A 13106-nucleotide genomic window follows, 5' to 3' on the forward strand; every position below is an offset into this window, starting at 1 on the left:
TTCTGACATGGTCTCCAAGTTATATGATTCTATGATTCCATTTAGATACAAAGGCTAAACTAATACAAAGATGGCAAGGGAAAACAAAGGGCTACAGACTAAAGTATTACAATGAGTGTTGCTTTATTTTACTGGAGCAGAAAGAAACTGTCTTGAAGTTTATAGTGCTTGAGCCTAAAAGAAGTAGCTGCTTCTCTTTATTAAGTCAACTTATTTTTGGTTGTGTTTAGAATATTATTAGCAACTATCCTTAAGAGGCCTTGGTGACAGATGATCCTGAAAACTGGCAAATATCATACCAAAAACTAATGCACGGATGAACAAATCTTACTATTTGGGTTAATTTTTTAAAATTTTATTTTATGACATTTTGCTGTTTTAAAAATCAGCTATGAAGGATAATAATGTTCAAAAATGGGACAGAAACATTAATGTGAAGTGTTTTGAGTTCCTTGAAAGAACTGTACTAGGAAACAAAGAAGACTGGAAAAAAGCACTGAAAACTGTTTCCTGCCAATCACTTCCTATCAAAAAAATAACTAACATTTACTTCTCTCTCTACAATTTAAAGAGTACTGTTACATAAAATTTGTTCAGTTGACCACCAACCCTGAAAATATCATTTCTACTTAGAAATAACATGCATATACTGACTGGGTCAAGCTGGAGGAAGAAAATAAAGGCAAGCTCAGAGAAAAAGGGCCAGATGTAATACTGTGTAACAGTATTCCAGTGACATTTTTCACTTACTGAGAAAAAATATATAGTGCAAGTCTTTCTATTTCAACAGCCCTACTGCTTAGCATGGCTGTATAACGATAATAATAATGATAAAGAATATGGATAACTAGGTGGATCAGGTAGATAGAGGATTTACCATGAAACTAGGGGGTATTTTAGGATTTCTCTAAGTGTATAGAAGGGGAAACATTAACCCTGAAGCACGCGCGCGCGCACACACAAACACATACACACACAAAATTGTTTTTTAGGTGCTAAATCTAATTGGCCTACTTATACTTATTATAAGGCTAGATTACATAACAACCTCAACTGATGCTATTTTAAAGAACTAAAACATTTAGGTGGACAAATAACTTTTCTTTTTTAGTCAATCATAAATCTTTGTTTTAAGTCTGAGAAAATATCATCTATAAACTATGGTCAATGAATATGATTTTTTTCATTAGAGAACATGCAATTAGATGAGTCAATCAAAATATTCTAGAATATTATAATCTTAAATACATATATCTTCTGTGCAAGGACAATCATTAAGAATTTCCAGTTATTTGTTACAGGCTCTTACCCCTTCTTTTGGGTCTGTGTGGAGTCCTCCTCCTGCATGACCATGCCAACATGTCCTCTTTTCTATCAGTGGCCATACCTGGAGAGCCTAATTGAAGATGATACCAAGCAGTCCATTAGCTATTACAGAATTTCAGATGTTTCAAAACCTGGCTTAAACTGTCTAATCTAATGAATGTTTCCAAAACAAATTCACAGGTATAGTATTTAGTCTGGCATAGTAAAGCAAAACACCTCCACAATTAACTTATAGCTAAATTTATATAAAAAATATTAAGATAGAACAAACTCAGTGAAGTCACTTTCTCTAAATAGCTTTTGAAACTGACGTTTAAAGGATTTAACCTGTTTTACACTTCTATTTGACTTACACTGGCTTTCCCAGTGTCATTCACTACTATAGTGCTGATAATCTCTTATTTCATTATTGGTAAGCAAGTATAATATACAGTTAATTTATATCTCACTTGCTTTCCTTGTCTGTACATTTCTGTTTTATAATTAATACAGTTGATTTTAAACAACTGATTCTTTTTCTTGTTGTACTGGCTCATATATACATTTAGAAACAAGGTATTTTTTAATATCTCATAGTCTGTCTTATGCCTATATTGTAGTCATTTGCATACACTGTTTTGCCTTTCTTATTATGTGATAAATTTCTGAAGATCAGAGACAGTGTCTTTTATCTTTGTATCTCTCATGGAACATACCACATGGGCAAGGTAAGTTTCAATACTTGTTGGATTAGATGATTTTTCAGTAGCTATAATAATCAATAATTAATGAACAAAGGCACAGTTCTTTACAAACACAAATGTGTACCAATATCATACATAGCATAACAATATCAGCTCTGGGCCAAGCTATGAAAATGGAATTACAAAAAGCAAAAAGTGCCTTCTTGTTCTCACCAGTTGAGACAGAAAAAGTAATTGCCATAAACAGGATATTGATTTTTGGATCAATAATCTCAAAGCACTTTGTAAAGGAAAACATCAAAAGGTAATTCTTAGTCTGACAATATCTCTCTGTGCCATTTTTTCCTCTAAAAGATTGAGCAACAAGTTTTATCAAGGGGTCTGGTGAATACCACACAAGATAGTGAGGTCTTCAACAAAACGAAAGACTAAAATAGAAGTCAACTTAGTGGTGTCATAGACAATAAGAAGACTAAGCACATTTTCCCCTCAACACTTTAATAATGTAAAATATAATTCATTTCTACAGCCTCTGCATAAATTAGAACAATGCCTTATACCTTAATGGCAAATAATTATTAATCATAAAGAAAAAATAAACAAAATACCCAGAATTTAGACTGTCTTCTAATTTTCTAGTCTTTTCTATCATAGAGATTTATGGGTCTCATTTCAAAGCACTGGGAATTTTTAAAGATGTCTTTCACTTATATTAGCAATGAAAAATAACCTCATTGACATGTAAACTCAGCACTACCTACCTCATGGGCTCTAATAAGCTTAGAATCCCTTGATATTACTACTATCTGAACATTGGTAACATCAAAAAACATAAAGCATTTCACATATCAGATATAAACTAACAGGATAAATTTAAGTGTCAACAAGTTGCTATTACATTTATAAAAGCTTTCTGAAAATATTACTCTAGTTGGCACTGATTCAAGAGATTCGGATAGAATTTTCCAGGGATAGAAAACATCAAGACTTCCTCTGTATTTCCAGAAGCAGAAACATAAATTCTTATTCATCTTGCCAGCATTTAGAAAAACACAAAAAGGGAGATGTAAAATATGTAGTATACATTGGGAAATGCTCCAAGGGCTTACAGGTTTTTCCTAGCTATATGTAGATGTGTTTGCTCAATCTTACCTTTGCAGCATCTAAGAACTGTCTTGAACTGCCTTTTCCCAATCTCTGCCATGTGATACTTTTTAATGACTCTGGGATCTGCTGACAAGGAAAAAAAAGTAGGGAGAAGTTTCAGAGTGGACACTTAATATTCAAAGATTATTTCCTTTGTTCACAAACATACATAAAATTAAAACCACAGCCAATATTGGAGAGATGATTATGCTTTTAATGTATGCCTAAAAAGACAAAAAACAGGCTAGGCCTGGTGGCTCATGCCTATAATCCCAGCACTTTGAGAGGCCGAGGCGGGCAGATGATGAGGTCTGGAGATCGAGACAATCCTGGCCAACATGGTGAAACCCTGTCTCTACTAAAAATATAAAAATTAGCTGGGCATGGTGGCGTGCACCTGTAGTCCCAGACACTCAGGAGGCTGAAGCAGGAGAATCGCTTGAACCCAGGAGTGGTGGAGGTTGCAGTGAGCCGAGATCGCACCACTGCACTCCAGCCTGGCAACAAGAGCAAGACTCTGTCTCAAAAAAAAAAAAAAAAAAAAAAAAAAAAAACCAAAAATAAAATTGCGGTCCAGGTATGGAAGTAAATTGTATTACTCATTATAAATGTCAAATTGTACTTTCTTTTCATCCCCTTTCTTTCTGGTTTCTGTCTGTTTCTTTTCTTTCTTCTTTTTTTTTTTGGTCTTCGCTTCTTAAATCCCCTAAAGTCTTCAACCCAATTTTTCTTAAATGGCTTTTATGTTCTTTTCAAATACTCTTTTGTTCTAACTCTCTTTACTGCATTTCATTATGCTCCACATCTTGTTTCTGTGCCGTCTTTAGTCTTAATCTGAATGCTAAATTTATATACTAGTCACAAGATGAGTTTTGATAAATGATTCTATGTAACCAGATGATGGACTCTGTAAGCCAATAGGAAAAAGCTGCTAAGTCTCCCAACCAACTGAATGGCCCCCCTCTTGGCCAAGGGGACCCCAAAGAAACCTGGAAGTCTAGTTCAGGCCTTGATGCTGGTTGAGGGGGTGGAATTGGACATGCCTCAATATACCCTCTTCCCTTTGGAGTTCAGAAACAACTGGCCAGTATTAATATTAAAACAGTGATCTTAAGACTGACAAAGCAGAATTTGTGACAATGAGATGCCAAATTCCAACCCGACTGCTATAGTATCATATGACAGATTAACAGGCCCTGAAGGAAATCGAAATATTTTATCCCAAAATAAATTTCTTTGACATATTCTGAAATGGCCCTACAAATCTGTCTCTTGTGGGGGAAATTTGTATTCCATAGAGACTCTCCTTCCCTTACTAAGTCTTTTCTGGAAAGTCTGACACCTTTTAAGGTCTGATAAGAGACATTCACCATCTTTTATCTCTGAAGCTTGTGACCTGAAAGCTTCATCTACATGAGAAGAACCTTGGATTCCACAAGCCCCTGTTCAAACTCAAGCATTTCTTTATGCTGAATTCAACTCTTCAGGCAGGGCTTAACTCTTTCAACCTATGACCTGGAAGTCGCACCACCCCCCTGCCGCCTGCCCCCATTGTATAAACACAAGCTATAACCAAACCAACTTGGACATATGTTCTCAGGACCTCCTGAGGCTGTGTCATATGCCATGGTCCTTAACCTTAGCAAAATAAATCTGTAAATTGAGACCTGTCTCAGATAATCTTCAGTTTGCAACTCCAATCAAAGTTTCCTTGAGGCCATTTTTTCCTCGGTAACGTTTCAAAAGTGGAGCTGAAAGAAGGCAGAAGAATCTCTCCATGTGAAATACCACACAGACATCTGCAAAATGGACAGACACCTTTTTGAAATCTACCATCAATTTAGTGAGGAAAAAATTTTCTTCTCAGGTCAAGTCTCTCCCAAAGTATCAGAGGCATTTGAACCAGAGCAACTCCACCTTGAGTAGGGGCTTAGTAAAATAAGGCTGAGATGTGCTGGGCTACATTTCCAGGTGGTTAAGGCATTCTAAGTCACAGGATGAGCTATGAGGTCGGCACAAAATACAGGTCATAAAGACCTGGCTGATAAAACAGGTTGTAGTAAAGAAGCTGGCTAAAACCCACCCAAACCAAGATAGCGACAAGAGTAATCTTGTGTCGTCCTCACTAGTACACTCCCACCACCACCATGACAGTTTACAAATACCATGGTGACATCAGGAAGTTACCCTATATGGTCTAAAAAAGGGAGGCAAGAATAATCCACCTTGATTATGTGCTTGCTTAGCACATAATCAAGAAATAACCATAAAAATCTGCTCTGCCTACAGAGTAGCCATTCTTTTATTCCCTTACTTTCTTAATAAACTTGCTTCCCCTTTTCTCTAAGGACTTACCCTGAATTCTTTCTTGCATGAGATCTAAGAACCCTCTCTTGGGGTCTAGATCGGGACCCCTTTCCAGTAACATCTTTCTGGCAACCACAGAAGAGACAATACTGAGGAAACCCCCAACCTAAAGGCTAACTTTGGGTAAGTGGTGAGGTCCAGCAGTATCTCTCTAGAGATCACCGAAGGGACTATACTAAAGAGACCCCTGACCCAAAGGAAAATCACCTGCAGACACCAATTGGTTGACTTTGGGTAGGTTGGGTGCATATAAGCAAGTAAAGAATGGGATTGGTTAGACGCCCAACTTAGGGGTGTTAGAGCTTCTCCTAAGACAGACAGGGTTAAAGGTTCCTCTCAATAAAAGGCTGATCTTTTAGGGTTAGGGTCCTTCCTAAGATTTTAGGGTTAGGGTCCTTCCTAAGATTTAGGGTGTTAGAGGCCCCTCTTAGTAAAGTCCCTCTCAGCTGAGAACAGGTTTGGCACTATGGGATGTTAACCACAATTCTCTTTGGATTAATCTGTTTTGCACTTTTTGCTGATGGCTATGGATGACAGGATTAGGTATGTATAGGACCATGAGATATGGGGACATTTTGAGAGCTGATGGGACTGCTGGAAAAAATCCCTTCGCTACCGGCAAGCGGCCACCTGAACTCTTCAGTGTCGCTGCAATGGGTAGGTCTTTCTCTGGCCTCCCTGAGCTCTTTGCCTTCCCCTCCCAATATAGGCAATACTTTTCTCCCTTTCCTTTCCTTTCTCTCTCTGTGCGAACTGGTTGAATGAATAGTAAAAATCACTGTTTAGCTCCTCTGTAAAATTTTGATTAATTGGAAAAAGGATTTGTGAAGCTAGTCTTAAGCTGTAGTGAATCTGTTATACTTTGTGCTATGAATTTGTCTTTCTGTATCATTCTGTCATAAAGAGGAGTACCTTAAGATAGAACATGGGCTTAGGATCCCATAAACCTACTGTTCAAGACAGCCCAGAAAACTCGTCAGTCACATCCTTGGGAGCTTGACCTTGTAACCACGTGGCAGTGCTTTCTTTTGGTCTCTGCCAACACAATGGCAGCCAGGGTGCAGGATTCAATTCCTGGCTTAAGGAATGACCACTTTGTGTTATCTGTGTGCCTTTCTTGAATTTTTCCTTTCTCTGAGCACCTGTGAAGTTACTTTTGGTAAAGTTCAAAAGCCAGAAATATCAGCCGGCTAAAGTCTGGTAATAAGAAATTTAAAAGGCCTTTTTTTTAAAAAAAAAAAAAAGAGCACTATGGTTAAAAGTCAGCTTAATTAAAAGCAGATATTCAAGTTCTAACAGCCTGGGACTCCTTAGGAAAAAAGAGGAAGCGCCACAGATCCCATTTTGAAATAAACCTCTGTTTTCCTCATGAAACTTCAGGAATAAATAGATAGATTCCTCTCAAAATCTAAGGCTCTGTTCTATTTTGTATTCCATTATCTGACATTTTTTACTTTTGGGGAGGTAACAGAAACTAATTTGTATTATGAGAGAACTTTGGTGTGTAATAACTAAATAGGAAATATACTTTTGGGGACAGCTAATGGCAGTTATGGGGAAATACTCAGCTCTGCAGGTTTGGATCAGAGAAGCATGCTCTTAGCCACCTAGGAAGTATGGAGATGTCCCCACCCCACATTGAGAGATTAACACTCCCATGCGGATGAGCTGATTCCCTCTTTTTGGGATCCAGAATCTGGTATAAAAATGGGACCCTTAATTTCTGGAGATCTGTTTTGCCTTCCAGCTGTGCCTGCTTATTAGGCCCTAGAAACTTCAGGCTTTAAAGAGAAACTTAAAAACCGGCGAATGAAGAACCTTACAGCTACAGGACCTTCTGTCTCTCTGGATATTTATATATGTTGTGTGTATGATGCTTATATCTAAAAGATCTTTGATTAATTGGCTTGATTATAACAAGAGTTTAGATCAAACATTTTATCAGAAAAGTAAAAATTGTAATGACTTTTAGTTCACATGACTTAAGTAATCTTTGGGAAATAGAAACAGTTTTACATCCAAGGTATGTAAAGAAAGTGAAATGAGTTTTTGGTAAAAGATTACAAGAAGGCATGGAAATATGGATTTTTCTGCCTAGATTAAAGGGTTAAAGGACTGTTTTAAGTTAGGATAAAGCTGAAAGTCTGAGCAAGTTGTGGAAGGTTTGTGGAAAATTAATCCTGTAAAAAAAATTACGTGTGTGACATATTGGCTAAAGTTAAAGGGGGTATTATTCAGTTTTTCCGTAAATTGAACACTGGAATAAAAGCACAACAGGTTTTTCTTAGAGCACTTATCTACTGTTTAACAAAAATTTTTGTAAAGGGTTATAAAAGGTTTATGAGAATCTTACCTTATTGTCAAACGTTAAAATTGGGTAGATATGTCTATAAGGTTTTGTTAGGAATTGGGTTTGACATCAATAATGCACAAATGCAATGGTGAAATTTGGCTCATTTAGTATAAAAATCATACAGGAAGCAATGTCAAATATGAAATGGTATTTGACTTTCTTTGGGCTCTATTTATATACATATGTTACTAGTATCTGTTCCAAAATTATGTAAAACTCCTATAATCTTGATATAACTTTGTGTATATTATTAATAGTTATAATTATTATGTACAATTGTATGCCACAGAAGTAACCAAAACTTCCTTGAATAGTGGCTGTCCTAGGACTTTTTAATATACACAACAAGACAATTGTTGTCTTGTTCTGATCCTCTTCAAAAGGTGGTTTATAGTCAGCTATAGGACTTTGACAGGTGTTTCTAAATGCAGGTGTCTGATAACTTTGGAGATTATGAAATTAGAATAGAAAAAAAAAAACTTTTAGGACTCTCATGCAGAGCTAAAATGTTGACGAATATCAAACAGAATAGGAGTTAATTGAATGTATTGAACTAATACAAGACTGAAGTAATCTTTTTTACTTTGCTTAAAATGTTGCTGATCCTTTGTTTTATTTTTCAGAGTCCAGAAAACTTTTAAGCTATTTACAGCTTGTAGCAATTGAGTAAAATATACTCCTGTAAACAAAATTTGGAGCCTATATGTTTCTCTCTACCCGATTTCTCTAAAATTTGGAAAATATTTGTGAGTATTCTTAATTTATGGAAATATAGTGATTTGCATAAGTGCAATAAGAAACTGTTTTCTTGGGTGGGCATGGTGGCTCATGCCTGTAATCCCAGCACTTTGGGAGGCCAAGGCAGGCGGATCACTTGAGGTCAGGAGTTCGATACCAGCCTGGCTAATGGTGAAACCCTGTCTCTACTAAAAATACAATAATTAGCCGGGTGTGGTGGCGGGTGCCTATAATCCCAGCTACTCGGGAGGCTGAGGCAGGAGAATCACTTGAACCTGGGAGGTGGAGGTTGCCGAGATCACGCCACTGCACTCCAGCCTGGGCGACAGAGCGAGACTCCGTCTCAAAAATGAATAAATAATAAATAAAAATAAATAAACTGTTTTCTTTTGCAACAGGACACAATTGGAGAAACTGGCTATTTTACCAAGGCTTTGACTGCAATGGCATGCTTTCCTTTAAGGAATCTAACTTGACTTATAGAGTCAATAAAAGCCCCTTGGGAAAACTGGCCTCATACCTTGTCTACATAGTTCCTGTGCAGGGTTCCTAAACTATGGTAAGCAAAGAATGTCACTTTCTAACAGGTCCAGGAGCCCCAAATTATCTTGGGACCTCAAGAGGAAAGGAATTTAATCAACTGATAGGGATTTGAGGGTACTAACCCATGACTGGGCTTGGCTTTAAAAAAAGTCTTATCTAAGATTCCTTATGAAGCAGAGTTCCATCAAAGCCAATTGAAAAAGCCTATGTAGGCTGGGCATGGTGACTCACACCTGTAATCCCAGCACTTTGGGAGGCTGAGGCAGGCGGATCACTTGAGGTCAGGAGTTTGAGACCAGTCTGCCCAACATGGCGAAACCCCATCTCTCATAAAAATACAAAAATTAGCCAGGTAAGGTGGCATGCACCTGTAGTCCCAGCTACTCCGGTGGGTGAGGCAGAAGAATCACTGGAACTCAGGAGGTGGAGGTTGCAATGAGCCAAGATCGTGCCACTGCACTCCAGCCTAGGTGACAGAGCAAGACTCTGTCTCAAAAAAAAAAAAAAAAAAAAAAAAAAGCCTACGTAAAAAAAAAAATTATTCTTGTTGGAATTTATACAAATAATCAGGCCAAGCATAATAAAGTAAATCAGTCTTACCATGATTTATCTTTAGTAAAAATTGGAGACTGGAGAGAGAAAAAATTATGTTTCAAGAACTATGCTACACTTGTTGTTATATTCTAGTCTCAACAATCGTTTTAGAGTTTTTTCTGCAATTTAGACTGACTGCTTGTTCCTGTGAGCCAACCAGTGATCTCTGGCTGCTGCTCAGAAGAAACAAGAGGGATGGGTATTGTAAAAATCAAGATCAGTATTCTATTCTGGACACACTGGAATCAGCAACTCCATATCAGCTTGGTTCCAAGAGTTGCACAGTTCATTGAAAGCCTTCTAATTTAGTTTACTTGGGATAATTTTGCTTATTTTGCTTTACTGTTGTGGAATATATTGTTGTTGCACTCTTTGTGCAGGAATGCAGAATAAGTTTACTCAGTCTTAAACACTTATTAATCTTCCAGATATCACCTTTTGTCAGAACTCAAGAGTTATGAATGGCCCTCAACATATTGATGCTTTCTGACTGAGCTCCTCTCTACCCTGAATATAAGAGACCCTCACAGTTAGGCAGGAAGATCATCGCCCCTATTCAGCCTGAAGAAATTGCAGAAAATGGATCTTTATCCTTCTGCAACCCTTAGGATTAAGGGTTCTCTTATAAAAGGGAGGGGGGAAATGTCAGAGGCATTTGAACCAGAGCAACTCCATCTTGAGTAGGGGCTTGGTAAAATAAGGCAGAGACCTGGTGGGCTACACTCCCAGACAGTTAAGGTATTCTAAGTCACAGGATGAGACAGGAGGTCAGCACAAGATATAGGTCATAAAGACAAAGAAGATAAAACAGGTTGCAGTAAAGAAGCCAGCTAAAATCCACCAAAATCAACCTGGCAACAAAAGTAACCTCTGGTCACCCTCACTGCTACACACCCACCAGCGCCATGACAGTTTACAAATGCCGTGGCAACATCAGGAAGTTACTCCGTATGGTCTAAAAGGGGAGGTGAGAATAATCCATCCCTTGTTTAGCATATAATCAAGAAATAACCATTAAAATGGGCGAGCAGCAGCTCATACTGCTGCCCCGCCTATGGAATAGCCATTCTTTTATTCCTTTACTTTCTTAATAAACTTGCTTTCCCTTTTCTCTAAGGATGGGTCCCATATTCTTTCTTGCGTGAGATCCAAGAACCCTCTCTTGGGGTCTGGATCAGGACCCCTTTCCAGTAACAAAAGGGCAAGTAATACTTAAGCTTCCCCTAAGCCATAAGTGGGTTGTACAGCTAGAATAATGTGTCAACATAAAAAAAAAAAACAATGTTGTATACTGCAAAATACCAAAAACCAAATCAACCCAAAACCAATCTCTATACACAAAAAAGTAACCAAATTATTGATAAAATCTGCTCGCTTTCCAAAGTACAATAAACAGTAGCTGATTTCTGCTTATATGTTTTTGTTTTGTTTTGTTTTGTTTTGTTTTTTTGAGACGGAGTCTCGCTAAACCCAAGCTTTCACACCATACCATGGATTCTCCAATCTCTTCACCACAGTAACCAAGCCATGCACTGTCAAAGATGCCCTTCCAGGACTTAACTCCACCACATTGTCCTCACTGCTTTTCTCCATATTCGGAAGTTCTAACAAGCTTTACTCCCCCATTTTCACGTTTTTCACCAGCCCCTAGTTCAAGTAACTGCACATCAAAGCAAGAATCTTGTCCATGTTTGCACATGCAAATGCAATTTAACCTTTGCCTTTCACAACTTGCCTAGTTATCTCAAATAAGTGACTATTTTCTTTCTTCTCTCTCAAAACCATGCCTATATATGGCTGCTAAGTAAAAGATAAATATTGGTAATACCCTTAAATTAACAGCAAAATCATATATTCTGAAGTCATATTGTGCAAAATAAAGACAACGTGCATCAAATCTAAGCCCTTAAAAGTACCCATGAAACCCCTTTAGAATTTCTAGCTATCTCTTTATCCATCTCTAATCAAATCATGCTTTCCCTTAAGCATGGGTATTCAAGGTAAATATCTGTTTAAATTTAACTTTATTTTTTCCCAAGGGTAAAGCAATGTCCTAGATCAATGTAAACAATTTCTAATGTTCATATTCAAACTGAACTTCTGGTACTAAAAAAGCATTGTTATATTAAATATTTCAGGTATATAAAAAGATCAGAAAACAATATAATAAGCACCTATGTATCCACTACCCAGCCTAAGACGTAACGGTAAAAAGAGAGTCCTCCAAATATTCCTCTATAATGTCATCTCCTTCCTGTTCCCCAGAGATAAGCAGCACTGATGATTTAAAACATCCTTCACTGCAAAAGTAAAAATCCCCATCACATAATGGGATCACACCCTTTGGGGGCTAGTCCTGAAATCTTATTGTTATTTATAATATCCTTCTTATGGAAAAATGCTCTGCGTTCTAAACAATAGACTTACAACCATTTCTGAAACATGATTTATTTTGTAAATTAGAGACTCTACTTTTAAAACCTCCAGGGAAGGTTTTACAGCAAAATATCTTCCATTTATACACTGAGGAAGGCAACAGAAAAAAACAAAATTAATTCTGTGAAACTTGATTTGAAAATTAGAGGGTTGGATTAGATACCCTCTAAGGTCCATTCCAACTCTGAAATTCCACAATTTTTGTGGAATGAAATGAAAAGGGTGCTGTTATTAATTGAATTTTTAAAAACTTAGCTAAGTAGATAATTTATTTCTTCAACAAATCTAGCATCTGAATTTATTTACAACACCATCCATCCAAAGACATACACAACAATAAACCATATATTACCAAAGATAATAGACATAACTAATGTGCAGAGATACCAAAAAAAAAATCCAGTGTACCGAAAATGACAATCTGCCAGTCCACTTTACGTGGCAGGTAAGTTAAAATGTTTACACTGTAGAATCATGTTTATCTCACTTAAAAATTAAAAAAAAAGAAATTCTAGAAGAATCTAAAAGTTAAGGAATCTGTGACCTCCAAGCATAAAGGACCCACTAATCGTTAAACATATTAATCCTCAATAGACAGTTGCATGGACATAATGCTTTGACTGTGTAAACATTCAATAAATAATTATAAAATATCAACATTAAAACCATCAATCTAGCAGACAGAACTGCTTCCATGTAAATGAGGCCAAGACTCAAGTGAAGAGGCTAATAAAATTGAAATCTATTCACATTACAATTGGATTCTTCCTTTATGGTAAAAATTCAATCTTTATCAAAAAAGAATCCTATTAATAAATATATTTAGTAATTTCTAATGATTGTATCCTTTTTAAAATAAAAGTTAATTTTAATAATTCAAGTTACACTCAGTGTTTATGATACTGGAAGAATTACCTAAA

General features: G+C 36.8%; 2 protein-coding genes across 5 annotated transcripts in view; one reads left to right on the plus strand and one right to left on the minus strand.

Moving 5' to 3' along the window:
* LOC126946291 (motile sperm domain-containing protein 1-like) overlaps positions 1–13106 on the plus strand; it is a 415617-nt gene that overhangs the window by 211258 nt on the left and 191253 nt on the right.
* The window catches only part of ABCB7 (ATP binding cassette subfamily B member 7), a 113228-nt gene that overhangs the window by 59108 nt on the left and 41014 nt on the right, over positions 1–13106 (minus strand). For 3 of the 4 annotated variants that reach the window (XM_050776334.1, XM_050776331.1, XM_050776333.1), the window contains exons 2-3: positions 3162–3242; positions 1310–1396 (exon numbers count right to left, since the gene is read on the minus strand). In XM_050776334.1, the coding sequence (XP_050632291.1) occupies positions 1310–1396; positions 3162–3242 (168 nt within the window). The remainder of the gene's footprint in view (positions 1–1309; positions 1397–3161; positions 3243–13106) is intronic. The other variant, XM_050776332.1, reaches the window with a different exon arrangement.

Source organism: Macaca thibetana, chromosome X (genome assembly GCF_024542745.1).
Source record: "Macaca thibetana thibetana isolate TM-01 chromosome X, ASM2454274v1, whole genome shotgun sequence".
In the NCBI taxonomy this organism is placed as follows: domain Eukaryota; kingdom Metazoa; phylum Chordata; class Mammalia; order Primates; family Cercopithecidae; genus Macaca; species Macaca thibetana.